General features: G+C 44.8%; 1 protein-coding gene across 4 annotated transcripts in view; it reads right to left on the bottom strand.

Moving 5' to 3' along the window:
- Positions 1 to 25,524, bottom strand: part of Naa60 (N-alpha-acetyltransferase 60, NatF catalytic subunit) — a 29,582-nt gene that overhangs the window by 900 nt on the left and 3,158 nt on the right. For 2 of the 4 annotated variants that reach the window (XM_023560902.2, XM_023560903.2), the window contains exons 2-6: positions 8,289 to 8,404; positions 4,690 to 4,819; positions 2,689 to 2,785; positions 1,776 to 2,010; positions 545 to 883 (exon numbers count right to left, since the gene is read on the bottom strand). In XM_023560902.2, the coding sequence (XP_023416670.1) occupies positions 727 to 883; positions 1,776 to 2,010; positions 2,689 to 2,785; positions 4,690 to 4,819; positions 8,289 to 8,398 (729 nt within the window). In that variant the 5' untranslated portion in view covers positions 8,399 to 8,404 and the 3' untranslated portion in view covers positions 545 to 726. Of the gene's footprint in view, positions 1 to 544; positions 884 to 1,775; positions 2,011 to 2,688; positions 2,786 to 4,689; positions 4,820 to 8,288; positions 8,405 to 20,850; positions 21,004 to 21,079; positions 21,283 to 25,524 lie in introns of those variants that run through there. The other 2 variants (XR_010039814.1, XM_023560901.2) reach the window with 2 other exon arrangements.

The raw sequence follows: 25,524 nt of genomic DNA, 5'->3' as shown, positions 1-25,524 counted from the left end.
CTAACTTTGGGTGTTGGATATTTTGTCTTAGCAATAAGAAAACTGACAAGTCACGTGGTACCTCTGGCAAGGGGAAACTGGGTAACTAGGGAATATAGGTAGGAGGGACTATATTGTTGAATCACATGATTGCATTATTTAACAGAAAAAACCAATTCAGAAAATAGTTTTGGTCAGAGGCTCAAGATGTCTGGCTGGGGCTGGGGGTTTAGCTCAGCGGCATAAGCACCTGCCTTGCAAGCAGGCGGTCGTGAGTTCGATCCCCGGTACCGATAAAAATGAAAAAGACAAAAAAAAACAAAAAAAACAAAAAAAAAAAAAAAAAGATGTCTGGCATCCTGCCTCTCCTTTACAAACCTTAACTCACAGATGCCTATCTACAGACTTCTGTGTTTGTTGTTGGTAGTGCCCACTGTTCCATGTTAACTGCCTCAGCGGGAGGCTAAGTCCTGGAGCTCTGTGCTCTTGAGGAGAGCTATGCCCTCTCCACCCACCACTCGCCAGTCTCTCATGGGGAGGTGGGGGCCACTCCTACCTGTTGGACACTGGATACATGCTCTGTTCCCAACCCCACGTAGCACCGAACCTGCAGCTGGGGCAGGCAGGCCAACAGGCTGGCAAGTGGCTGCCAGCTCCTTGTAGAGAGCAGCAGAGATCAGGTGGACAAAAAGGTAGGCTCTGCAGGGTGGTAAAGTGTGGAGCCTGGTGAAGCCTGCCCCACTGGCATCACATGGTGCGGCTGTACTCAATGCCACCCTTGGTGGAGATCCCGGACCACGGTAGAAAGCTGCAGAGCAGGCTGTGGGCCTGGCGGTAGATCCTGTGCGGGATGGAGCAGGGGCTCAGGTTGGCGAGTGCTGAACCCAGATGCTGGATGTAGTCTGTGGGCTCTGTCAAGGAAGACTGACTTGTGCCCAACCTGCCCTGCCTGCCCACCTGCATTGTCCTCAGGGGTCCACTCAATGACCCACACAGCATTGTGTGCAGAAGGCACACAAGACTCAAAGCATTCAAAAGCTCTGCCAAACTCTGCAGAGCACTGGAAAGGTTTATGAGATAGCTTCCACTTTGGAGAATAAGGGATGGAACCTGAGAACCACATACCTTCTGGGTAAAGCCTCAGATGAGCAAACAAGACACCCATACTATGGTGACACACAGGTAGGGTGACAGGGGCTGAGCAAAAGACAACTCAAGTAGCAGAAGGGACAGAGCTCTGTCGCTATCATAAGGGGTACCCAAACAATGTTGACCCCTGGATATGTGGATATCTATAGGGAGCTGACTTCACGTGATCCAGGAGACCTACAGATGTTGGGATCACTGCATTTTCCTCTTTGCTGTCTCTGAATGAGTGAACCCTAGACTCATTCACTTGACAATCTACATGGACTCCTGGCCAGTACCCTCTGGACCACATTATAACTGCCACAATGTCTCCTGGCCTCCTTCCACACAGGGAAGTTCTGTTCACTGTTAAGCAGCACACCTAGAATCAGAGGCTCCCCATCAATACTTGCTGAGTGGGTAGATGGATCTCAGACCAAGAGAGTTAAAACCCATTGTTCCTGCCAGGCTGAAGAGGGAGAACACAGAGTGCCAGACAGTACCTGTTTTCCAATGAGTGACCAGACTGTTTGTGCCAGATCTGCCCACAGTAAAAGTCAGTCACCTGACTATCACTGAAAGGTGACTGCAGTCCCAGGTAGCTCCCTGCCTCTACCAGCCCTCCAGCCCTCCAGCCATGAGCTCTCTCCAGCAGCAGTAAAGGATATAAGATAGTCCAGGGAGGGTGGCCACCATTGATGTAGAGGACATAAGTGAAGCCATCTTTGAGAACCCCTCGGATGGAGTAGTAATAAGGCAGATAGTGATGCTGCCTAAAGTCTCTGTTTTCATAGAAGTTTATTGCCGTGTTGTTGGTGGTGAGGACGTGCAGGTAGATGGCTTTGCAGTGGTCCTGGGCAGTGGTTGATATGTGATCCTTTAAACTTTCAAGTAAAAGGGAACCTTGGGAGAAGAGGTGAAAGTTACATTGTGTGGGACAGTCAAAAAGGAAAATGAGGCCATATCATCTGTAGGAGTTGAGAGGTTGCTGGCCCTGGATCCAAAAGCAGCCTTCTATAACCCCCTATAGTCAAAGCCCTTAAAAACTCAAATGGAGGTCATAAGCTGCAGACCACTGTGGGTCACAAGTGTGGCCTGCAGATACCTTTCTGTGGGCTGGACTTAAAGTGGAGACTCACCAACCTTTTAGGCAACAAAAGTGTAAACTGGAGCCCAGGGAACATGCAGTAGGTGCACCTGGACTCAAAACTAAGACTCCGCTGCTCAGTGCTGTGTGGCTGTTGAGTGGGATGGGAATTGGGTGCCACGGCAGCCGACAAGTGCTAGCAAATGCTGTTTCCTTCATTTATGTTTATGTTTTTTGCTCTGAGTCAAGGACATCTTGCCAACAGATATAGCTATATTTCTGGCAGTGGGAGGAACAAAAGGGGCTGTTCTCTCATTGAGACCTGTGGGAAGAGGATGGTGAAGGCTAGTGGGGTGGGGAGACATGCTGGGAAGAGAGAGATGGGGGTCTGGGAGGGTGAAGACTCGGAGTCATATAAGCTGGAGCCATTGGAATGAAGCAGTTGACTGCCATAGGTGGAGGTGCGCCCAAACCATGAACCTGTAGCCCCTTACCTATGCCGTGCTTTCTGAATTCCTTCACTACTCCCAGACTTAGAATGTATGCAACCTGTGTGTCCACAGAGAAGTTGGAGGCTAGAATATCTCCATCCTAAAGAAAAAGTTAAGAGGTAAAGTCAGGATAACTCTCAGGCACAAGGGCTTACAGCAGAGCCTAGCTGTGGTTTATGCATCCACTTCCTGGGGCCACCGGAAACAAGAGGGGCAGAACAGAGAGGATAAAGAGGAATCTCCCAGCTGCCCGTGGAACAAAAACACTTGGGCCCTGCTGGTAACAATCTGCTAGGAGAACACTCACACACACAAGAGGAGCTTTCCTCAGGATGGGGTGGGCTGGTGAGAACAGGAGGGTTACTTTATGCCAGAACCAGGTAGTTAGGCAGGTAAAAAGGCAACAACTATTCCATGTGGACACTTAACAGGCACTCAACATGTGGCAATGGACATGCTACAAGGCTGCTGGACAAATGCAGTTTTAATGGTTTAAAGAAGTATACAATCGGTCTAGCACTCAGAAGGTCATGGCAGGAGAATGGCAAGCTCAAGGTAAACCTGAGGCACACAGAGCTTGTCTTACAAAAAAAAAAAAAAGCAGGCCAGGTATAGTGGCATGCACTTATATTACTGGTACTTTGGGAGGCTGAGGCAGGAAGGTTGCAAAGTGGAACCTAACACGGGCAACTTATTGATACCCCCCTGTCTGAAAATAGAAAGATCTGGGGAAGTAGCTCAGAGTGAAAGGCCCTGGATTTAATTTCTAGTACGATTCCCCGTCCCATCCACACACAAAGTACACAATGCTTTGGGTAGCTGCCCACCCTTTTCTACCACCCACATCACTATGCTTCTTTCTCGTTCCAGATGTGGAATTCTGAAAGGAGAATCATGAATCCAACCACAAGGTTTTTACATTCTCCTTCTTCATAAAGAACAAAAAGGACCTGAGGACCATAGTTCTCTATCTAAAGAAAGGACACTACACAACTCAGCCTTTCTGCTTCCTGTTCACTGTTGGCCAAATGGCTCTCCTGTGCTTATGGCTGAGTGGGCCCAGCCTATTCTCTGCTCCCTGTCTGAGCAGCTCCATAATGCAATGAACCTGCTGACACAGCCAACTCACAGAAAAAGCATCTTCATCACTTTGTTACTCAAAGCCCTGGCTGAAACCACTCAAGTGGTCCTGACCCAAGCTGACTCTCCCTAGCTTCTCAGCACGGTCTGGGCTGGGAGAGAGGAGCAGAGGGTCTCTCTCCTGAGATGTCCTTTCAGAAGCAAAGGGGTCTCTGTGCCTGTCTTAAGAGAAAACAAACATGTTTCATAGGGCCATAGAACCCAGTCACCATGCACTATGGAGCTGAATAATCACCTGGAGTACTTGGAAAAAGCCACAGGCAGGGAGCATCAAGGAACAAGGTGGTGGGGGCAGGTGAGACAGTGTCCCACACAAAAGGAAACATGTGTGGTAAACACCAGTCATCACTGAGTTTTCAACAGAATCTTGAGGTCAACCACAAAGAATAAGAAGTCCCGGCCATGATCTTATAGTTTACATTTAGAATTGGACCCACCAAGGCGGCTCCAGATTTCTAAGGGTTTTGGGACAGGAGGTGTTGGAGGGGTTCATGAATTTGTATACAAAGAAAGTAGATCTTTACTTTCACTAATCTCAAGCTGAAGTGCCTAGCACTCCCTTCAAGATACCACAGCAGTGTGGGTAGTTTCTAAGACGTGGCCACCAACACAAAACACAGACATTTTCACGTACATGACAACCGTGCAATTCCCAATGTGCCATTCCTGTCCCTTCCTACAAACTGCCATCCTCAGTAAGTCCACTGTTAGTGTCACACACACACAGAGACCAACAGGACAGTGTCTCCTCTCTCAGGTCACAAGCTCCTAAGAGGGAAGGCCATGCAATAGGTGGTGTGAGTCTGTCTTGAGCCCCCATAACCCTGTCCAGCAACTGTGAGTCAAAGTTATCACCAGACGTACCTCTTTATGTATTTTGGTCCTGCTCTTAATTTCAGCTACTATCATTCCCACGATGGCGCCTCTATAGGTGGCAGCAAGGGAGAAGAACTTCTTGTTGGATGTGATATCACGATACCATGAGTCTGGGTACCTGAGGGAGGAAACACAGGTGAGCCCATGGTGCTTGTGACAACAGAGCCACAGGGGACCCTGGTTTGCTGTGTCCACCATGCACTCTCTTCCTATCACAGCTGTCTTCTCAAAACAGCCATCTAGGGGCTAGGGATTTAGCTCAGCGGCATAAGCGCCTGCCTTGCAAGCAGGCAGTCGTGGGTTCGATCCCTGGTACGGATAAAAAGGAAAAAGACAAAAAAAAAAAAAAAAAAAAAAAAAAAAAACCAGCCATCTGTCCAGATAGGATTGGGAATTTCTGATATGAAAATGATTTTACCAATCTAAGACATGTAAAGGGGAAAACTCCAATAAAACCGTACCTATGAGGCAATTAATAAAGGACAATATAAGGGCAGCCTGTTCCTCCACTAGGTAAGCTGAAATTTTAGGGCTCTGGGTGATCAATGAACACTCAGAGGTGATTTTCTATAAAAATTCTGTGAGAATTCTGGACACTGATGACCAGAAGAAATGATGAGCAAGATCCCCATTTGCAAGTGAATGAATCTGAGCTGACAATCCCCTTAACAGGGGTAGGGACGTGACCTCCACGTAATATGTGGCCAGTGGTCTGGGGGCTGTACATCGAGAACCAGGCAAAGACTGGACTGATCCTACTTAATCTTGAGCTGAAGCCTTAGCCATAGGAGTACATACACTTTTGCTGGTATACTAAGTCACAAGGTCTCACAGCAGGCTTACTGAAGATGGTCATTTGGAAGTAGGAAGGAGCAGGAATGGACACACTGGGAATTGCACAGTTGTCACATGCTGTGAAATGTGTGTTTTGTGTTGGTGGCCACATCTCAGAAACTGCCAACATTGTTGTGGTCTCCTGAAGGAAATGCTAGGTGCTTCAGCTTGAGATTAGTCAAAGTAAAGATCTATTTTCTTTGTATCCAATTTCAAGGACCCTTGCATGATTGTCATGTGCTGTGAAAATGTCTGTGCTTCATGCTGGTGGCAGTGTCATAGACATGACCAGTGCTTCTGTGCAGGAACCAGAGAGAATACCTGAGGTAAACGCCCAGGACACTGTTCCAGCAGATCTATCCCAAACCCAGAGAGCAATAGTCAGGATAGGGGAGATATTAAAGTTGATTTTTTTTTTTTCTTAAACTGGGGACAGACCTCATAGCTGGAGCTGAAACAGTGGGGAGATGCTCTGCTTAGCTTTGCAAAGGCCACTGGCTATCCACCAAAAGGGTCCTTGCTTGACAAGACCTGAACACTGCCCAGGTTCACTCCAGGGCCCAAGAAAACTCTGCCAGCCCTCCAGTCAGGAAAGGTGCACTACTGGGGATGACCATCACTCCACCATTGTGGGAACCCAAAGCCTCAGGTACATCAAGGTTTTTGGAAGGGCCGGTAGGCTGTGCCTCAGCGGGTGCAGAGGTCTACAGCCCCATGTACTTTTAAAAATATGTTTGGGGCTGGGGATTTAGCTCAGCGGCATAAGCGCCTGCCTTGCAAGCAGGCAGTGGTGAGTTCGATCCCTGGTACCGATAAAAACAAAACAAAAAAAAGACAAAAAAAAGTATGTTTAGTATTTTAAGCCACAGCCTGGCTTATTTTGCTGGTACTCCTACTACCCTGGGCTACTACTTTACTTGTAGGACTGCTGGCTTGAAGGATATTTTTAACTTATAAAAGCCACTGCTAGTCCACATCCCAAGAAGGGTTAGAAGTCATAGGCCTAGAGGTACATGAGGAGCTCTGTCCCTACATTCTACCAGTCATGTGGGCTCATAAGTCTAAGGTTAAGACTCATGACAATACTGGTGGCTGGCAAGATGTTATATATTTTTTACTTAAAAAAATTTGTGTCTGAGCTAGTGTGTTGGCATATATCAATAATCCCAGCACTCGGGAGGCTGAAGCAAGAGGACTGCCATGAGTTTGAGGCCAACCTGGGCTACATAGGAAGTCCAGGTCACCTTGAACTAAATAGCAAGACTCTGACTCAAATAAAAAATTAAAAAATAGAAGTTTGTATCTGTTTTTCTCATTACAAAAGCTTTATGTACATAATATAAAATGACACTAAGAAATATAGACAAGCAAAACCAGAACACTGTGAACACTATTAATCTACCCACTCCATACTACTGAGACCACTTGTTACAAGGTACTGGATAGCCTCAGAAAATGATCCCAGGTGAAAACCTCAGAAGAAAATTCCTCTCTGACTTTCTGTCACTCACTTATCTCTTGCCCTTGTTCTCCTAAGGCCAGCTGTAGAAACTTAAATTTCTTTGTCCAAAGGTGGGAAGGACACAGAGACAAGAGGCCCTTTCCCTCAAAGCCAATCATAAAACCTAAAATCTTACTCTAACCACCACTACTTGTCTGTGTAAGAGGTGGCTATGAAGAATCTTCTGATCTATCTTGTCTGGTGGGTAATCTAAGCCTCTCATTCCAGAAAGGGTCTGACCTCCCACCCAAAAGGAAGAAATATATCACAGAGGTAAGAGGAATCTCAACTGACAGGACTTGGCTGAATCCTCCTAACTCCTATTTATTACCACTAGGTCAAAGCCTTCTTGCCTTATAATTTCTACACTGCTGTTTCTGCTTCATCAAGCCTACACATGAAAATGGAGAGTTCTCTTTGGGGACCTTAGTCTCCAGTCTGAAGGCTTCCATGTCACATATGACCATAATCACATATATTTATCAGTCTTTTCTGCTATCCTGTCCCTTGTTATACAAGGTGTTATCCAGAACCCTCTGCTTTTTGTTTCATTTAATACCTACCTGTTAAAAACAAAACACACAAACAAACAAACAAAAAACCAACCAACAAAAAAACTTTCCCTGTCAACAAATATACCTTTTTAACAGATTTTTTTCCCCTTTTCTGGCTGAATAGTATTATGTTTTTTGTTTGTGGTACTGGGGATTAAATCCAGGGCGAGGCAAGCATTTTGCCACTGAACTACACATCCCCAGCCCAGTTTCAACTTTATTTTGAAACAAGTTTTCACTAAGTTACCCACACTAGCCTTGAATATGAAATCCTCCTGCCCCAGACTCCAAATAGCTAAGATTATATTGACATGGCCCATCACTCCCAGCTCAATACTATTTTTGTAGGCACATATCCTAATGCATGTAAACAATGTTTTATAGTTAGGATACATGAATTGCTTCTAAATTTCCTGATGAATATACGGCACCACACTGAACACCTTTATAACTAAAGCTTCCACACAGATCCTTTGGGAAAACTTCACATGAGGAAGGAGGTGAGGTATGAGGAGGTCTAGACCCCTGAGGTCCATGGTTCGGTAAAGCAAATGACCACAATGACGCCTCTAGACCTGTCCTTCCTTCTGCTGCACGGTGATAGGCTCCCCTGGGCCTCTATCAGCCCTAACACCTGCAGATCCAAACACTCCCACCTCCCTGTACCTGCAGTCTAGAATGCAGGTGCCAACACTCACTCGATGGGGAACCAGTCACTGCACAGGTGCTTCACGGTGTCTATGTCATCATGGCAGAGAAGACGCAGGCTGACCTCACTGAGGGCACTGGATGGCACCACTTCTGTCATTCACACCTGCAGGGAGAAGAGGAAACACCACCTACTAGCTCATTTACCTGTTCTCCTCCTGCACGCTGACCCTGGCAAGTGAGCAAGGTACAAGGGTCAGAGAAAATCTTTTCTCACATCAGGCTGGTGCTGGCTTTGCAGATGAGGGAGCACAGGTGGTTGAGGTCTCAACGGAGTGAAGTAAGCCTGTCTCCAGTTTATCCCTTTTTTCTCTTCTCTGAGTTGCCCACTGAGCTCCCTGAGTGGCCCCCACATCTCTTGGGCTGGTCATGTCTTTTGACAGGTATCCCTGCTGCAGAAAGCACAATGGCCCCATCCCACCAATGATGGATGAGGGGCTCAGTAACCCATGTGCCTTTTCCTCCAGGAGTGGATCAGGGCCAGTGAAAGGCTGGATGTTCAGGCCATACAGGGTGGGGCACACTCCTCTTCTCTGTACAGTGGACAGGCAGACACAGTCTTTGAGACACACTAACAATTCAAAACAGCTGCCAACACTTTCTGTTGTGGTGGTGGTCCTGGGGTCTGTCTGAACCCAGAGAGCATTGACCCATATCCCCAACTCTTCTTGATTTAATTTTGAGACAGGGTCCTGTTAAGTGGCCCAGGCAAGACTCAAACTTTCAAATCTCCTACCTCAGATTCCCAGAGCACTGGCTCTCCCTTGTTTTATTTGAAAGAAGGGAGGGAAGAAGAAAAGTCAAGTGCTGGGCACTGACAAAAAAGAAAACATATTTCTTCTTTAGGTTGGAAGCTGATCACTAAAAAAAAAAAAAAAGATTATTTGCAAGACATGAAAGAATACATCTATAATCCTAACACTCAGGAGGCTGAGACAGGAGGACTGCCTTGAGTTGGAGGACTGGTCTACATAGTGAGTTCAAAAACCAGTTTTAAACTGACCATGCCTGTAATCCCAGGACTCAGGAGGCTGAGGCAGGAGGCAGGCTGACACAGGAGGATCACTGCAAGGTCAAAACCAGCCTGGGCTACAAAGAGAGCTCAAAACCAGCTTGAACTGCATAGTGAGATCTTGTCTCAAAAGCAAAACCAAACCAAAGCAAACAAAATACAGCTACACATTTATCATGTCTTTCTAAAAGAACTGTGTTCATCTTTAATTCTTATCTTTTTTTCAGATAAGAATGACAGCTAACAAAAGTATAAACAATGTGACTCAGAGTGGCAAAGCACACTGTACCTAGTACTCTGTGAAGGCACAGGGAACATTCCAGGGCCATATCTGGCCCCTCCCACATCTGGCTGTGACTAGTGGGAAATGGTCCAAACCCTTGGGCATTTCTGCCCTAAATGCTGGGTCAGCACAATGCAGTCTTCATTTACTTGTTTCAGCAGCACTGGATCAAACCCAGAATTTCATTAATGTGAGGCAAATGCTCTACCACTGAGTCACATCCTGCTCCAGTGTATCCAGACCTAATTTCCCAGTTACCAATGATGCCTGGCATAGGACAATAACATAAATGACATCTACCAAACATGGATGTCTGACATTCTACATTGGTCTTTTCAAAAGAGTCAGTATCATTAAGGGTACAAATATAGAGGAAAAGATACAAAGGAATTATAATGCATAAACCTCTACAAGAAAAAGTAGAAGCTGAAGCAACACTTGAGGAAAACTTAAAACACACAATGCCCTGGGCTGGGGTTTAGCTCAGCAGTGTAAGTGTCTGTCCTGCAAGCACAAGGTCACCAATTCAATCCCTCGTACCAAACAAAACAAAACCAAAACAAAGAATGCCCTGTTTATTATGAAGTCACTATTAATTTTCTTAGATGCAATGAGGTGGAGAGGTAACATAGGAAGAAGTATTTCTTAGAAGATGCATGCTGAAATATTTTAGAGTAAAATATAATGATTTTAAGTGGTTCAGCAATATGACAAAATGTTATCAACAGTTGGACCTACTGGCCTATTGGGCACACTATCCACTATCCTATATGTGTAACTTTTCTATATGCTTGAAATTTTTTATAATAAATGTTGTGGTGGACAGGACAGCCATTACTTGCCAAAGTCCAGTCAGGGATGTAAGGGACCTGGATGCTCAGACCCCACAGCAGTTGCTTGAGGTCACTGTACCTGCCGCTACAAACAGCTTATGCCTGAGCAGTATGCTTTTTTTTCTTTTGGTACCTGGGATCAAACTCACAACCTTGCGCTTGCAAAGCAGGTGCTTATGCTGCTGAGCTAAATCCCCGGCTAGCACAATGCCTTTTCCCAGCTGCAATTGCCTGTAGGGTGTCCACTTTGTTACCCCTGGAAGACTTTCAAAAGTTCTATCAGCTGACTCCACTGGTTTCTAAGCTCTCCCAGTATGGCCACTCCAAATAGGACACCACTGTGTGGCTCACACTAGTAGAAATAGTGGAATGAATGCAGGTAGTTGGCAAGACTGGCCAGAAAAACCAGTGGCATTTAGGTAGCCACAAGTAGAACCACCTTAACCGGAAAGGCTGAGGCACAAGAAGCGGAAACAAGAAAGCCCTGGACTTTTGTGGTTGCCCAGGGCAGGGGACTGACTGCAAAGCTGTTGGGGGTTGGGAAACAGATTTTTTAAGAGGACACAAGTGTTGTATACATTGACTGCGGTGTGGTGGTTACCCACACATACATGCATACGTTTGTCTGGCCTCACTGAACTCTACACTTAAACAGACACATTACATTATATGTATGTGTCTGAGCTTCCATAATAATTTTTAAAAATTTTTTAAAAACCTCTATGTTGAAGCGTCATAGAAAAGAAAGAGATCCTACGTCATGCAATTTATACATTTTCTTCCTAGCATCCTTGGCACAAGATTCTTGCCAGACCAACTTTCAAGAAAAACACTGGGGCCCAAGGCACATAATTTGTCTTCTATGTTTCCAAAAGCTGGCTTTTTATAGACTTAAAAACAGATACATGGCACATTCAACTGAGGAAAAAACACAGCACCTTACAAAGCCTTATCTCATTCAGCCCAAAGAGCCACCAAGAGATAGGGAGACACAGAGAGGGAAGAATCTGGCTGCCTGTGTGCCATGAAAGGCAGGTGTAGGGGTAGCCAATCCAGAGGGGGAGCACCCTTACACTGTGGCCCATCAGCCTCCCTTTAGAGTAGGGATCTCTGCTAATGCAGAGGTGAAGATGATCCAAGGCAGGCCTATGGCCTCCATCTTGTCCCTGGGCCTGCTCTATGGCTATCTGCCCCCACTCCCTTTAATCTTCCCTGACTCCACATTATCCACTCCAGCAAAGTAGGTCTGGGGGTGGGACAGGAGCTGGTTGAGGATGGCTACCCTGGGCCTAGCTGAGGTGAGAAGACATGAGTTGGCCAAAGAAGGAGTGGTGACCAAGTGGGGCCCTCCTTCTAGGTCTGGCTGCCAGGGTGAGGGGTTCATTTCTTAGCTCTGGGGACTTGAGCATTTACAAGGATTGCTGCTGTCACCAAACCTGCCCTACAGGGGCTCCTCCTCTCAGATTAGATGAGCCAACACAAAAGTGTCTTATCTAGACAGGCTGTAGGATCCGCACAGGAAGCTGCTTTTCCCAGGCTGTGCTTAAACAGGGTGGCCATGCTGTCTGTTCAGGTCTTTTCATGGGCAGCACTGGTACTGCATGCAGAGACATTTTCCAGTCCCTAGGTGGTGTCCACCGTGGGTTTTACTGTGAAATAAACTGTGTACGTCATTCTAGGAGTGTGGAAGCCCCGAGAAATGGCAGAGTCAAAGTCTCAGCAGATAGCAAGTAATGTTCTAACTATGTGCAACTCCAAGCCATCTCCCCACACAGAACTTGAGCAAAGAACTTTCCAGGCCTCAAGACAAGCTGGCAAGCCCAGGATAGAGAAACTCGTGATGTCTCTGCTTTGTATTCACCTGCAGGAGGCCTTTCCACAGATGCAGATAGACAACCACAAAGAGACAGATAAGGAAATAGGCTGGAGGAATGGAGTGACTAGGACTTAGTCAACTGATTCATGTGCCCATTGGAAACTTTCCTCCAAGTCTCTGCAACTACTCCTTGATATAAAGGATAAGCTGTAGTAATGACAAACCTTTTAGAGACTGAGTATCCAAACTGCAACCCCAAACTTACTCACTGCAAAATGCCAACACCGCAATTAAATCTGAATACTGAGGTTTTAATTCACAAAAAATAACTCTTCTGGATGCCCTGCTGCTAGGGTGATTTGGTTCACTGCCAACAGAGAGGATTCTGCATGGCTGCTGTAGCACGCATGCCATAGGTTCACCACCACTGAGGTAGAGGAAAGGGATCCCGTAGAAGCCCCTGGAGACAAAGACAGGTACTGTCCATCCCAGGCCCTCCCAATGAGGCAGGCAACATGGCCAAAGTTGCAGACATCTAGGCCATTTTCAAAAAAAAGGCATGGGACATGTTCTGTATTCCAGCGTGGATGCACTTATTCTACAGGAGAATGCCACGTTCACTTGGATTTTTAAGTCCAAACATGATGCTTCAAGGTGTCACTCTTCAGAAAAAGCTTATCCCAGGATGTCCTGGGTCCGTGGCCCAGTCATTTGCATGGTAAGTGAAACAATTCAGAGAGGGTAGACAGTAGAACTTCTAAGTCGGAATAGAAGGTCTGGCTCTGTTTTCCTCACTGTTTTTCTTTCCCAGCCTCAGCTTTTTTGTGAACCTCACCCCTCTTTGGGCTAAAAATGACCCTTCTAGACACTGTGCTGAAAGCTGCCTGTTGCAGAGGTAGGAATGTGCTGCTACCTGGACTTACCACTGTCCACAGTGGCTGGGCACTCTTCACTAATACACTTCACAAGGCTTTCATGTGTTTGGGTCACAGAGTAGAACCAGAAGAGTTGTCAAGACACTCCCAACATCCACAGGCACATTTCCGTCCCCCTGAATGCTGGAGCATTCAGAATCTGGGGGACACAGAATGGAGTATGTTCAGTTTCCAGAGAATCCTGGGCACAGTCTTGATGCCCATAGGGCATTCTGCTCATACTTCAAGTAAGAAAGCCAGGAACCACCCAATTTTCTGGAGATCCTTTTCTTTGGCAGCCATTCCCTAACACCCCCGCCCACAGGGGTTCCATGTCTCTGAGTCCCAGTGCTACTTCACTTACCAGACAAGCATGTTACTTGAAAAATCACCCTATTATCAACCAATAGGAGCTCTGGTTCCACCCTCAGTCTCAGGGCCATACCACCAACCTGCCATGCCTTTACTTCTTTCAAGCCTATGGCTAACCCCAGGCAAAACTGAGTAGAGCTCTATTGCCTACACTGTGTACCGCATGCTCTAAGGCCCTGCTGCGACCCCGAGGGTTTTGGCATCCCTCGGCCAATTTCATTTCATCCCTTGAAACTCTCCAGCTCTCCAGCAAGGTGCTTTGGCTTTCCATGTGTGACTTCAAGATGACTCTACAAAACCTCCCTCCAATCACTGGTCCACATCTCCTTCCTCCCCTTTCCAAGCAGGGCCACTCCAATATTTGTAATCTCTTCTGCACTAACTCTCCTTGAGGGGCTGTCAACAAACTGCATGTGTTCTCGGTGGGACAGGTCCCCTCCCTGCCACCTTCTTTACCTTCAGGGTAACCTCAGATCACTGCAAGCCTCCTACTATCCTCCAATGCTCCTATCTCACATGCCCCACCTTCTGCTCTGCTCACGAGAACATACTACCACCAACTCTCTCTGAAATTCAGCCACCTCCCAACCCTTCTGTCCATTCCTCTTCTAAGAGCTCATCCCCCCCATCCTATGACAAAGCACCATTCTTGTCCTTCTTGTTCTAGGCTTCTTCTCAAGCCAAGCACTACAGAAGATTAGCATAATCTCCTTCACACACTGGAATTAAAAGACTACAAGGTCCCTTAGGAATGTGAAGTTCTACACACACAAGCTTTATGGGATTGAAAAACCCAAGAAGAATGAATTTTAAGCTCTTTCCTCTAGGCTGGGTGGAGAAGAAAAGGAAAAAGGCACTAGCTATTTGTAGCTTCACTGCCTGTACACCAGTAACATGTGCTAAGGGCTTAAAAGTGGAGGGCAAGTGAAGCAACAGTTCATTCATTCAAATGAGCAGCTGCCTGTGGGTGAGCAAGCCAGCAGCCTGGGTTTCTTCCAAAACTTTAGTGTAGTAGGAAAATGAATAATTTGCAGCGCAACAAGAAACAAACACCCACTTCTCTACATACTTCCAAACAGCATCCCACTAAAGGTTTATGCTCTAAGAGCAGCCCATATATGGATCACACATAACTTGACACCTCTCTTCAAACACAAATTAATAATGCTGGAGGATTTAGTTGATACGAAGTTCTGAAACTGATTAAAGGAACCAGAGATCAGAAAGTGGTTACAGGGGAAGTACTGAGAAAAGGAGATGGCAAGGTGCTATATCTCATTTCATGGTTGTCAAAACCACATGGATTTATTCACTCAAGTTGTGTAATGGCTACACATTCATTATGCCCTTTATTTTTTATTTTGATACAGGGTCTCATCAAGTCACTAAGTTGTCCACACTGGGCTTGAACTTGTAGGCCTCTTGCCTTAGCCTCCCAGGTGCTAGGATTACAGGTGTGCAGCACTATGCCCAACATTTTTTTATTTGGTACCGGAAATCAAACTTAGGGCCTCACACTTGCCAGGCAGGTGCTTATGCCGCTGAGCTATACCCCCAACTTGATCAATTTTTTTAAACTAGTAACAAGATTGGACTCTGCTGGCATCACAACTCAACCAAAAGCTCAGTTGGTTTGGGGCAGAAAACAGCTACAACAACCCTCCAGTACTGCTTAGAGGGAGTGGGTGAAATGCAAGTGGTGGCTGCTAAATTCAAAGGGAAAAAGCATAGCAACAGGAGAATCCAGTTTCAGAAAATTTCCCATCCCCTTCCTCCCTGAAGCAAACCAATCCTGCTGCCTGTCTCTTTCCAGCTTCTCTGTGGGTGGTGATGTTGTTTTGGTTTTTAATTTTGCTTTTCTGGATTTGCATTTAAGATTTTACAGAATCAAATGCTAAATACGAAAATGGGTCAAATTTGGTATAAGTAGCAACTGATCAAGAAGTTAACCTTTTTCATTTTTATTTTTTGGTGCTAGGGATCAAATCCAGGGCCTCACACAAGCTAAGCCACATATTTTACCATTGAACTACACCCCGAGCCCCAAAATTAACTTTTATAGCTGATATTATTACAAGAAGATAATTTAAATCCTCAGCTTGCCTTGGGAATTATGGCAGATGTTTGTGTATTCTATCATTCATTTCCATAGTATTGTTTGAGCTTTTTGCAATGAACTTGAGTTGTTTTTACTATCAAAAAAATAAAGACTTTTAGGTGGTATGTGAAATTAACACATTTTTGTATTAAAATAATCTCATGGGCTGTTTTTAATTAGTAATGATTTAGAAATTATTTTACAGTGTCTCTTTGAATTATGAGAATTAACACCCACTTTGGACCAAAATGGACTAAGGTTCAATTCCTGGTACAAAAAAAAAAAAAAAAATCTAAAAAAGATTCAAAGTTTTAAAGAAGTAAAGAAACCTGGAAGCCAAGCAGCTTCACAAAAACATTTTGAAGGATTCTTGTGTAATCATTATTGAGGAATTTCATTGTTACACAAAATCTAATTGGAAGGCGGGTTTAAGACAGGGTCTGCCTATGCAGTTCAGGCTGGCCTTGAACTCACTACATAGCTTTGGCTAGCACTGAACTTGCAGCAATCTTTCTGCTTTAGCTCCCTGAGTGCTGGAATTACAGGCTTGCACCACCCTGCCTAGCTAAAATCTCATTTAAAAAATTTACAAATTTTAAAAATCCATTTCAAGGGGCTGGGGATTTAGCTCAGCAAGCATAAGCGCCTGCCTTGCAAGCAGGCAGTCGTGAGTTCGATCCCCAGTACAGATAAAAAAGAAAAAAAACAAGACCCCCCCCCCCCAAAAAAAATCCATTTCAAAAAGACTTAAAAAGAACATTCTCCTTTTCTGGAGGGAGGAGAATGCTCTTTTTAAATCTTTTTTTGTTTTTAAAGTGTAAAAGTAACCCATGTTCACAGCAAAATCAGAATTCATGTACAACATAAAGCAAAAAAAGAATACTGTGCTTACCTTACTTTCAATATTATGTTACTTTTTTTCCAGTTTCTATGAGTAAAAGAAAAACTTTTTTTCTTTTTTTAAAAACACAGCAGAGAGTTGTACAAGTATAGCTAAGCTACACAGATCAGTCAGGAAGTGTCCTTTTCTTCATAGATATTTTAATGAAAGGTTAAAAGGAAGAGCTGGAGGATAAGCAAAGTAACCTTAAACTTAGAGATAGAGAAGAGTAGCAAATGTTTGATCTAGAAGATGCACTAAACATTAGAAAGAGCAAAGGGTGAATCCTCTAAGAACTAGTTACAACTAGTCAAAACCAGCATTTTGTAAAGAAATGTGTGAAAAAGGTATCCAATGGCACTACACAAAATACCAAGGAAAGGCTGGAAAGACTGCTGCAATAACAGTTTCTAGTAAAAAAGCATTTTTAGAACCTAGGGGAAAATTACCTATTTTATAATGAAAATGCTTTTTTTTTTTCTTTTTCATTTTTTTATCGGTACCGGGGATTGAACTCATGACTGCCTGCTTGCAAGGCAGGTGCTTATGCAGCTGAGCTAAGCCCCCAGCCCCTGAAAATGCTTTCTAAGTTATAGGTTCAAATTTTAAAACTCATCTGCCTAAATCAATCCTGGGAAGGAAAGAAAAAAAAAAATTCCACTTGATTTTTAACAACATTCTACAAAAAATAAGTTGAAAGATTTTTTTTTAGACATGATCTATTAAAAATGACAAACTATTATTTTGTCTTCATGTGGAAACAAAGGAAAAAAAAGACTTTCTCCAATATCTTTTGTGTCCCTGTCCACAACCACTTCCTTTTTAATTCCTTGGAACTTTAAAATCTGTGTTTACATTTATTTCTGGCATCAGTGCCTAAAATGCTATGCTATTCTTAGGGTGCTGGGTTTAAAAGTCAGTGTTAAGTCTATTCTAGGGTAAAATAGGTGATTATACTTTAGAGAGACATTTGAAAACATGTTGTCACACTCACAGATAGTTCTTATCATTTTGGGGAGTTATGTGCTCTTCTAGGACTCTGCCTGGGAAGAAAACAGTGGGGGGATCCAACTTGCTAAACAGCAGAATAAGGGGATAATCACCACTTGCTCACTTCCCTTACAACCTGATAATCTCGAATCTCTGAGCTGTGACTACCCTGGGGTGACTGTCAAACCTTCTCACCGGATACTCCAGCAGCCGCCCAAAGCATTACTCAGTGTTGACATGGGCCCCCAAGCCACTTCCTGCAGGAAGCTCTGGCTCCCCATTCAGACCTCTTCCTCTCACTCCACAAGCACTGAGCAAATATCATAGTGCTGGTAGCACAATATGAACCTAATAGAAAGTGCACATTTGGTGCTCAAACATACAAGTCATTTTTTAATTAGCCGTGATATATGTGGGCTTTCCAGACACCCTGAACTGTTCTGCCAACCAGCGCCTTTTAAGGTCATGTTAAAAAGAATATGTCGGGGGAGGGGGCCGGGGGTTTAGCTCAGTGACATAAGCGCCTGCCTGGCAAGTGTGAGGTTGTGAGTTCATCCCCAGTACCGCCAAAAAAAAAAAAAAAAAAAAAAAAAAAAAAAAGTCAGTGGATCACGGTGATGTATACCTTTAATCCCAGCACTTGCGAGGCTGAGGCAGAAGGGAGATTAAGATCAACCATAGTAAATTCCAGGCCAGCCTGAACTACATAGGAGGACCTTATCTCAAAATAAAACAAAAAAAGGATATAAGGAAGGAGCCATCAAAGACATTTACAACTACTTGGTGATTCAGATTTAGCATTTGACCTAATCCTCAAAGAGACTTGGCACTACCAGCATCATTTGCAGGCAATCATTGTATAGTACTTGAAAGCACTTCCCACAACAAAAGCAGAACCAGTTTCAGAGCAGAGCTCACACCCTAGCTTTGCTTTCTACAAAGAGGATCTGAGGGGTCAAACACATATGAGCTTTACGCATTTCTTCTAGAAGGTAATGGATATAAGATGTAGGTGTGGGGGAACCACCATTTAAGAGATGACACATCTAAGCTGGGTGCAGTTGGACATACCCGTAATCCACTGAGAGGCTGAGGTAGGAAAATCACAAATTTAAGGCCAGCTTGGGGAACTTGTGAGCCTCTCTGTCTCAAAACACAAAAAGAGGTGAAGATATAGCTCTCGTGGGTTCAGTAAAGCACTCATGGGTTCAGTCCCTAGTGTCACCACCATAGGAAAAAAAAAAAAAAAAAAAGCCTCTGGTAGGCAGCCACATTCTATTAAAAGTGAGAGACTTGACACAGGGTTACATGGGCTCTCCGGCATATTTCCAGCAGAGCAAAATAGGAGGTTCCTGAACTCAAGAGTTCTGAGGACTATGTCTGTTCCCTGTGACTGCAAGGTAAGGATTTTATATCTACCTGATCAAAATAATTCTGACTACCAGAGGCAGGGGCAGTGTGTGTGGGCATGAACAACCTATCATTAATGACATCATCATCCTTCCTGGTCTCATTTCAAATGAATCTTTTGTACAAATCACCTGACATCCAGGAATTTTCTCCTACTCTGGTCAGAAGCATGCTGTTGCTAAGCAAACTGGACAAGCCACATTTAAAGATACTCTCTCCACACTGTCTGCACAGGGATGTGCTTAAAACAAATACAGTGACAAGGTCACTTTAAGTTACAACCAGAAGAGGCTAAAGATAGGACACAGAGAAGATGTGAAAAAACTGTGTGAGTTATGCTTCCATGCTGACACCAGACTTCACCTGATTTTGTGACAGGTTTTAATCATCTTCACAGAAACCTAGCATGTCTGCTAAGTCTGTAAAATGAAACTCATAGCAAACCACAAAGTTGTGGAGTCAACCATGCAGGCCCCATATTGAAAGAGCTGATTTACACATTATTTTTTTTACTACTATAAAAGTTTAACAAAAAAATTTAATATGAAAATATGTATAACCCAATTTTCAGCACTCTGAAGAGGGGCTGTATTTTTCCACTTACGTCAGTCATTTTAAACTTGTTTCAAGTCTTCCAACACAATGATACCATTTCTTTATTATCACTTTCCAATATTGCTTATGCTGCTGAGCTAAATCCCCAGCCCTTCCAATATTGTTTTTTTGCCCACCAGTTGCCATTCTGACACATTCATCTATCACAAGATTCATAAAGGGATCAAATCCTTGAACTATTCCTTGGACATGTCTGCCATCATTTAATTTCAGTAACTTATCCATAAATTTAGAGCTCCTCTGAAAGGGAATCTTTGGCTCGTGTCACTCTCCCATGGTAAGCTTAGTGCTTTATTATCTTGCACATAATTTTTGATGGGAACAAATGTTAGGGTAGGGATGAAACTTACGTTCCTTGATGTGACTGGACTGCCTGGAAAGATAGCTCTAGGGTTACTTCTAGTTTTTTAATCTCATCTCTTAATGGAGCTTAAAACAATTCATTGACATTTATGCATGTGTGTTTTTAGGAGTGGATCTATTTGACATCTTTGCTCCTTTTTAAGTCAATGATACAAAAGACCTGCTCTTGTTGCCCAGTCAGCCACTATAATGGCCACAGGACCTCCAAAACTCTTCTCAATGTTGGTTTTACTTGGACTACTGTGTTTGCACAGAAACCTTTGGAATCACATAACTGCCTACATGGTTAGGTAAGCATTAACTAGGGATTCTATGTCTTCTGTGCTTTGGTAAAATCTTTGCAACTGGCAACACTCTCTTCAGTGATTGGCTGTTAGACTTTTCTTTCAGGATCAAGGAATGACATGAGTGACAAAAAGCACATGACCTAAGGACTTGGCCAAGGGGAAAGAGATTAAAGCAGCAGCCAAAGTTCACATTTATTGCAGGATACCTCACTGCTTGATCCTCCAGGCCTGGGCTCTGACACCAGCGGGGCACACAGATACTTGCTAGCTTCCCTTCGCCCCCAATTTTCCCAATGGGTCAAATCATACAAACTACCAACTCTCTTCTTGCTTCTCGGCAAGTGCTTAATTTGGAAGAAGTTGGAGTCGTTGTAGAGGGTTGGCATGGCTGCACTATAAACTAACTGGAATGGAAAGCATGCATTTGTCTTAATACCAAAAAGTATAGCGGGGACAGTAGGCGGGGAGACTGAAAGGCAGAGGGTGGAAAGCCAGAGCTCAGAGCTTGGAGGAGGGCAAACAAGTCAGCAAACAACTACCCCGACTCGACAAGTACCACACGGAAGGAAGGGTCAGGAGAGGCGGGGCTGAAACAGGCAGGCCGGACCCTTTACCTCCAGTGACACCATTGGGTACCACCCAAATCGCTCTTTTATTTCCAATTTCCAGGACAACTTACCTTGGGGCCCAGCACAGAAACGGCCCCAAGAAAAGGGCCGCCACCTGCCAGCGCCTCCACCACGATGCTCGCCTGCCTTCAAACTCTGGTCGCAGCCACCGAAAGTGATCCGCAGGCTGGGCCACCTCCAAGGGAAGCGCTCGGCCTTCGGCCCAGCCCCTCGCAGTTCCCCTGCTGGGTGCCACTCCAGTGTCACCTCCCTGCCCCCGCCCCACCCCCACCGCCTCACCTCTGGCGGGAGCCGGCCGCAGCCACGGGCGGCGTCGCAGGGCTCAGTGCATCCTGAGGGCGAAGGGAGATGAGACCCGAGACCACTCGCAGTCCGAAAAGCGTTATGTAACAGGCTGGGGCCGCAGCCGGGACGGAGGCGGATGCCCACCGCACTTCCGCCTCCCGCGCCCCACCGGCGGCCGAGCCCGGAAGCCCATTGGTCGCCGCCCCAAGCTACACCGCCCGGCGTGACGCTTCTGCCGCCATCTTGGAAGTGGGCCGGGTCGCATTCACTGGAAACCAGCGAACTGAAGCAAAGGACAAGGATCGCTGGTTGCCCGCCCTCAGTAGAGGCAGGCTGATGTCCCCAGGCCCTTGGTCGCGCGTGCGGGTTTCAGGAAGGCTGCTACCCATGCCCAACACTTCCCCAGCTCACACTGGGGTACCGGGATGTGGGCGCCACTGTTGCTGGGCCCTGCGACGACACTAGACGACACTAGCAAACGTGACAGCACAAAGCCTTGTCGAGTGGTACCCCGCCCAAAAAGCACAGCCCCGCGGCCGCGTCACACTCCTGAGCTGACAGGAGGAGACAGAAGGTTGGGGTTGTCACTGCAAACTAGGCAGGTGACAACTAGACAGGTTTTTCCCCTGAGGTTAAGAGAGGGTTCTATATCAACGAATTTACAATTTTGTTAGTAGGTAATCTGTGTTGGGACGAAATTTTAAAACAAATTTATTCTTTGCTTCAGATAACTTATAAGAATCCACATAAGAATCTTCCTAGTCAAGAAAATTGCTTGCTCTCCATTCCTTTCTGCCTTTTACAACTTGCTAGCACATGGTTCATGAATTTAAGAGACAAAACCATACCTGGGTCCTTGCTTCTCAGTGTGGGCTGTGATTCGGCATCAGCTGGAGACTTTGAAAAATGCACAATTCCAGCCAAGTGAGTTGATACACACCTGTAATCCTAGCATTCTCGGGGGGAAGGGGAGCGGAGACAGGAGGATCCCCAGTTCCAGCCTAACCTGGGCTATTTAGCGACTTAGTAAGACTATTTCAAAATAAAAAATAAATAAAAGAGTTGAGAATGTAGGTCAGTGTGAAAGCCCTGGATTCAAATCCCAGTCCAGTGCAAGGGTGGGGACAGAATCTCAGGACTCATCCATATAGATTGAATCAGAATTTTCATTTAAGTCAAAATTGGCACTCAAAAAGATCCCCATATGAAGTGTAATCACCAATTAAGGACATTCTGTTGTTTCCAGGGTTCTATGTATAGCACTATGATATGAACTGGCTAAGAAGAGCATATATATCCAGTCCATCTTTAAAAACACTTTTAAATCACAAATGAAGTTACTCTTTCCTCAGGGTTTCCCATATACACCCACAGGAGTGCAAGATCTCATGATCAGGAAACGCTACCATATGCTACTACAGGGATATTCAAGGTAGTCATCCTCTAAATTCCACCGCATCTTCCTGTTTCAAAGTGATCCTCAATGGTTTAATTAGTTTGGGTCATCCCTTTCTCATGTGACTCCATGATTAGCTCGGATAGCCCCAGCAGAAGCACGACAAGGAGGGGCATCCCCTAGTCACTAGGACTGGTTCAAGGATGACCCAGTCAGCTCAAAGTACAGTACTGATGATCCTGTAAGCTCCTGCCTTCCTGGTTTCATTCTCTCTGTGGTGTTTTGACATATTCCACTTGATCCTATGGGCTACGAACTTTGAGATTACTATTTTCTCTTTCTAAAATGAAAGTTTTGTTGCATCTGAAACTCTTTCAGTTGTGGAACTTGGGCAAAGCTGCCATCTGTCTCTCCAAGGTCTATTTCTCCAGGAGCCCTTGTTCTAAGAGTTGTTTCTTCTCTCTCTGGCTCTAAGTGTATTATCAAGCATATTATTGTTTCTCTCTTGCCTACTCATGACCTATTCACCCTCTAGTGTTGGATAAGCAGAGACACTTAAAGGCACTATTAATGGTAAAAAGCCAGGAATTTCTTGTAATCTGGACACACCAAGCCGGCCCTTGAAGGGAAAGCCTTCTCAGCTGCACAACTGTACTTCAGCTTTCTCACTGTTGGGCACAATTTAAAGGAGAAGTTTAATTTGGCTTAAGAGGATTCAGTCAGTGGTCAACTGGCTCCAAGGCAGGAACATCATAGTGTGACAGAGTAAAGCTACTTAGTTCATAGCACTCAGCAAGCAGAGTAGCAGTGTCAGAGAGAAAGAAGCCAGGAACCAGATACAAATTTCAAGCCCAAGCCTTATGACCCACCCAGAAACACCTACAAGTTTGCTTTTCCAACCCACTGATTGATGGATGGATTTCAAATTGACAGTACCCAAACCAACTCTGGAGACAGGGATATAATTAGGATCTTCTGGCCCAGGGAGAGGATTAAAGTAGTATTACATGGACAGGCTCTGCCCTTTCTTTGTGAAGTCCCAAGGATTTCACAAAGCCAAAATCTCTCCAGAAATCTAGGCATTTTAATGTTTACTCATGGCCCTTCTTCATCATACCCAGGGTTTTGGTTTTTGTTTGATAGTGACTATAAAATTCAGGGGCATGCTACCCATTAAGCTACAACCTTAGTAATTTTTTTTTTTTTGATACAGGATCTTACTTAGTTGTCCAAGGTATGATCCTCTTTGCTTCAGCCTTTCAAGTAGCTGGGATTACAGGCATGCACTACTGTGCCCAGCTACCCCACATTATTTATTTATTTTTTTGGTACCAGAGATTGAACTTATAACCTCACACTTGCCAGGCAGGTGTGCCTCAGTAGAGGCAGGCTGAGCTCATACACCTGTATTCCATTCTAGAAGGCAGTAGAGGCAGGCAGGCTGTTATTTTAGCTGAGTTAAAATCCTCAGCTCCTACCCCACATTATTGTTTTGGCCATGGAGGAACAAAATCCAGGGTTGCTTTTTTTTTTGGTGGGGGGGGGGTGGTTGTGACAGGATCTTGCTGTGTAGTACACACTGGTCTTCAACTCACTATGTAGCCCAGGCTTTCCTCAAACTCGTGGCAATTCTCCTGGCTCAGCCTCCCAAGTGCTGGGATTATAGGCAGGTGTCACATCTGGACTTAATGCTACTCTCTTAGTCTGTGAGTGATCCTAAAGCTTCCCATCTGGATGTCACTGGCCTATGGCCCTATTCCTGCCTCTATTCAGGAGAAGATGGAATGCAGCTGGGGAGAGAGAGAAGGGATTTCTGTTTTCCCTAATACCCAGACATTCAAATCATGCAACTCACAACCTTGTACATGGGAACAGTTTTTTTTGGTGGGGCAATGGGGGGAACTGGGTCTCACTCTGCAGTTCAGGTGTACTCACTATGTAGACCAGACTGGCCTTAAACTCATGGCAACCCTCTTGCCTCAGTCTCCTGAGTCCTAGAATGACAAGTCTGTACCACCAAACCAAGAGGGAACATCTGATTATAGATGCTGCTTAACTCATGAAAGGATTACAGCCTGATAAATATTACAGGTTGATAACATAGCAAGTCAAATGTACATTTAAATGTGGTGGGCCAGGCGTGGTGGCACATGGATGTAGTTCCAACACTCAGGAGGCTGAGGCAGAATTGCTGCAAGTTTGAGGCCATCCTGGGCTACAAAGTGAGTGCAAGGCCAGCTTTAACTGCATAGTGAAATCCTGTCTCAAAAAGACAAAACAAACAAAAACCAAATAAGTGAGGTGGTGCACACATACAATCCTAGCACTCAGGAAACTAAGAAAGGATGATCCCTGAAAGTTCAAAGCCAGCCTGGGCTACACTGTGAGTTCAAGGCCAGCCTGAAATACATAGCAAGAACCTGTCACAAAGAATAAATTAATAAGAGAAATATGAGTACCAGAGATTTCTAGGTAATCAGAGTTTATCATTTTCCTGGTATCCTTCCAGAAGATATTATTTACATGGACAAGCATTATATTTTTATAATTAAAAAAACAAGTGTGAGTCAGATGAGGGCCAAACTTTGAATTCTTTTCCTTCTGTCCTCATTTAAAGAGGCCAGGCACCCTGGCCTGTCATAAGGACACACAGTCTTGGACGTGTCGGATTATGGTTTTATAAAGATTTCAACACAGGCATTTGTTGTGCAAACAATGGAACTTCTAGAACGGAATATGGGTGTATGCATATTTGGTTAAGGGCCCACTATGTGCTAAACACTGTGTGCTAGACCTTTCAGTATGTTTTCCCTTACTTCCTCTATGATCCTGAAAGTTAGGTATTGCTGCCCCCATTTTACAACACAAAGCCTGTAATTGCATGCAAAATGAAGCTCTTCTTCCCCATGGCAGCCCTGAGTGCCCATGATGAAAGATGAAAGCCAAGAAACAATGAAAACAAAAAACTGATCATCAAAATAAACTAGTTCATCATTAAAAGCCAATGATCCTTCACTTAGATTGCAATTTTCGTGACTTAACC

The sequence above is a fragment of the Cavia porcellus genome, unplaced genomic scaffold, assembly GCF_034190915.1.
Source record: "Cavia porcellus strain 051 isolate PalLab524CR breed Dunkin Hartley unplaced genomic scaffold, mCavPor4.1 scaffold_16, whole genome shotgun sequence".
Taxonomy (NCBI): domain Eukaryota; kingdom Metazoa; phylum Chordata; class Mammalia; order Rodentia; family Caviidae; genus Cavia; species Cavia porcellus.
The sequence above is the reverse complement of the archived record's forward strand: the minus strand, read 5'-3'. Positions and strand labels throughout refer to the sequence as shown.